Source organism: Lipotes vexillifer, unplaced genomic scaffold (genome assembly GCF_000442215.2).
Source record: "Lipotes vexillifer unplaced genomic scaffold, Lipotes_vexillifer_v1.1 scaffold7, whole genome shotgun sequence".
NCBI classification, from domain to species: Eukaryota; Metazoa; Chordata; class Mammalia; order Artiodactyla; family Lipotidae; genus Lipotes; species Lipotes vexillifer.
This window is the reverse complement of record NW_006792683.1, coordinates 4176719-4180176: the sequence shown is the minus strand read 5'-3', so window position 1 is coordinate 4180176 and position 3458 is coordinate 4176719. Positions and strand designations below refer to the sequence as shown.

Here is a 3458-nt window from a genome sequence, read left to right as displayed (position 1 = left end):
AAAAAAAAAAAAAAAAATATATATATATATATGTTGGTGATCTTGTTACAGCACTGACCACATACACAGAAAGAAAGGTTTGGAATTTGTCTTAATGATTTTCTTGGCCTATTTTTATGGGGTGGCACCTTTTTCAGCACAGTTACTTAGTTTAGATTCTGTTTATTTTTTTCCCCTTATGGTCTTAAATAAGACACTGGAAATGCCACGCCACCCTCAGAGAGGCAGCTTCTCCCGCGAGAAACGTCAGAGGAATGTTCACCGACCCCCACACTGCGTGTCTAAGCCGTCCTCGGGTCCGCCGCCTGCTTTTCTTCATCTCCTTCTCCTCCAGACGCCCAAATTTCCCCTTAGCTGAAGTTCCTTTCATTTCATTCATGTGTTCATTCATTCAAAAAAAATGCACTGAACGTTAACACTGTACCCAGCTCTGTCAGAGGTGACAGCAACACTGCAACAAACACTGTCAGGCCAGTGATGGAGATGGCCATGGAACGGACAGTGTATAGGTGACTGTAACATACAGATGGCCATAACCTGTAGAGCATATAGGTGACTGTGATGTATGTAGAGCATATAGGTGACTGTAATATGTATAATATTTAGGTGACTATAATACATATAACATACAGGTGACTATAATATATATAACCTATAGGTGACTATAATATATATAACAGATGACTGTAATATATGTAACAGATAGGTGACTGTAATATATATAATATATAGGTGATTATAACATACATACCATATAGGTGACTACAGTATATATATGATATAGGTAAGTGTAATATATATAATATGTAATGCGGTAATATATAATGGTAGAATGTGCTAATGTAGAGATGGTACAAAACCCTATCGGAGTTCCAAGTACCAAGTGAACAGTTCTGTCCGGGGGTCCAGATCATCACAGAAGACTCGATGTTTGAGCTGAGCCCAAAGAGATTAATAGAATTCAGCCAGGAGAAAGGACGGGAGAAATTCCAAGCCAGGGGAACATCTCCAGCATGCATCCAGGTTAATAAGTGCTTTAAGTATCATTTTGCCATCTTTACCCATCACTTTGACCACGTCATCCATCCATTTATTATTTCTTCATTCCACAAATATTTATTTGCAGCAGAAACTCCTCCAGGTACTGTGGATGCAGCAGAGAACACGGAGCTCGCATTGTAGCCCCCCCCCACCCAGATTCATCAGGCCTCTCACCCCACTCTCTACTCCTAAGCTCTGTACCCGGCCGTGCTCATCTTTTTCTTCAGCTGCCCTGTATCCCAAGCTCACTTCTTCATGGTACTTCCCTGATCCCAAACGATCCGGTTACGCATGGTCTCACCTTGCTTATTTAGCTGTTTAATTTTTTTTTTAATCACCCATTGTTTCTCCTAATGCTCAAATCTCCCTCATTTGAGGGAGAATCCTGCTGTTTTCTGTTTAAAACCATAAACACCTCAAGATTAATGATCACGTTGGACTTGGTGTGTATGGGACTAAATAAGGCATTAGTGCTGGAAATACACATTCAATTTCATGAAATAATAGATGTCTTCTTTCTGAAGACTTTCAAAATATAAAGAATCTCTAGAACGAGTCTCAAAAGCAGTAGAGGAAAGGCGTGCTGTCTTTGGAATCATCTAAACGGGTTTGAGTTCCTACCGTATAATTGACTCACTGTGTCGTCTGGAGCGATTACTTACCCTTTGTGAGCCTCATCTGTTATCATTTGATAACTAAGGGTATTGGGATCCAGCTTGCAGAGCTGCTATAATAGCAATGATATGTGTGTCCAGTTCCTGGCACATAATAGGTGATCAATAACTAGTAGCTCTTTGCAGATGACACTCAAATCTGTAAGAAGCTCTGGAAGAAAAAGCTCAGGTAGGAGAGGAGAAGAAAATTCCAGGCTGGTGGAATGAAATTTATTTAGAAGTTGCAGTTACCTCTACTGTACCTACCGTTCATTCTTCTGAACAATAGGCAGGTTGCTAGCCCAGGGAAGCCCGACTGCCCTCTGCGTAGGTTCTGCCTGTGATGACTCACGTGGGGGGCTTGCACCTGTAGGAGCAGAGCCCTCGATATGGAGAACTTCAAAACCGAAGTGAACATCGCCCCCGGAGCAAAGGTGCAGTTTGAACTTCATTACCAGGAAGTGAAGTGGAGGAAGCTGGGGTCCTACGAGCACAGGCTCCACCTGCAGCCAGGACGACTGGCCAACCATCTGGAGGTGAGCCCATCCCTCTACGGCTCTGTCCCTCATCTGTGCTTTCTGCCTGTCCCCACTCTTTGTGGTGTTTCATGCCACTCGACACTGCAGGTCAGGGTGGCGTGCAGAAAGGATGCTGGTTTTGGAGTCAACCAGGCCACTTCCTTGCGGATTTCAATGCCAGCTCATCTCCTTATTAGCTGTGTCAGTTTCCTGTGGCCTGCTGTAACAAATGACCACACACTGGGTGGCTGAGAACAACAGAAACGTCTTCTCACACAGTTCTGGAGGACAGAAGTCTGAAATCAACGTGTTGGCAGGGCTACGCGCCTAAAGGCTGCCAGGGAGGGTCTTTCCTTGCTTCTCCTGGTATCTGGAAGCTGCTGGCATTCCTTGACTTGTGGCCACATCACTCTAATCTCTGCCCCCCGGTCACATCACCAGGGTGTGACCTCTTCTGAGTGTCTTCTGAGTGTCTCGAGTCTCCCTCTGCCTTGCTCTCGTAAGAACACTTGTCGTTGGCTTTAGGGCCCATTGGGTAGTACAGGATGATCTCATCTCAAGATCCTTTATTGCATCTGCAAAGACCCCTTTTCCAAATCAGATAGTAGTCACAGCTTCCAGGGATTTGACGTAGACATGTCTTGCGGGGCGGGCGGGGGGGGCTCCATTTAACCCACTACACTGACTTTCCACATGGGACAAGCTATCCTGAGCCTCAATTTTCTCACCTGTGAAAAGGGTACTACAACGTTCTTAGATTCCTTGGTTACAAGTGAGATGAGCTTATGGAAGTAGGTGGCAAATAATAGCAGCTCAGTGGAGGTTGAGGTAGTCGTCTTCATCTGCTCCACGTTCCCCGCATTGCACTCCAACTCCCTTCACCTCGAGAGCAGTGCCTGCGGCAGGGCATTGGCTACCAATTCGAACTCACCTCTGCTGTAATTTTCACCTCTTGCCATGAGAACTGAGCTGCTCCTTTCTTGGCTCAAATCTTATTGACATCGCATGAACACTTGTGTAAGAGGCAGAGCAGGGCTTCCCTGGTGGCGCAGTGCTTGAGAGTCCGCCTGCCGATGCAGGAGACGTGGGTTCGTGCCCCGTTTCGGGAGGATCCCACGTGCCGCGGAGCGGCTGGGCCCGTGAGCCATGGCCGCTGAGCCTGCGCGTCCGGAGCCTGTGCTCCGCAAATGGGAGAGGCCACAACAGTGAGAGGCCCGCATAACGCAAGGAAAAAAAAAAAAAAAAA

At 46.1% G+C, this 3458-nt stretch overlaps 1 protein-coding gene across 1 annotated transcript in view; it reads left to right on the top strand.

Annotated features, from left to right (window-relative positions):
- ITIH2 (inter-alpha-trypsin inhibitor heavy chain 2) overlaps positions 1 to 3458 on the top strand; it is a 38784-nt gene that overhangs the window by 11527 nt on the left and 23799 nt on the right. The window contains exon 6 of the mRNA XM_007465808.1: positions 2068 to 2230. Coding sequence (XP_007465870.1) covers positions 2068 to 2230 — 163 coding nt within the window. The remainder of the gene's footprint in view (positions 1 to 2067; positions 2231 to 3458) is intronic.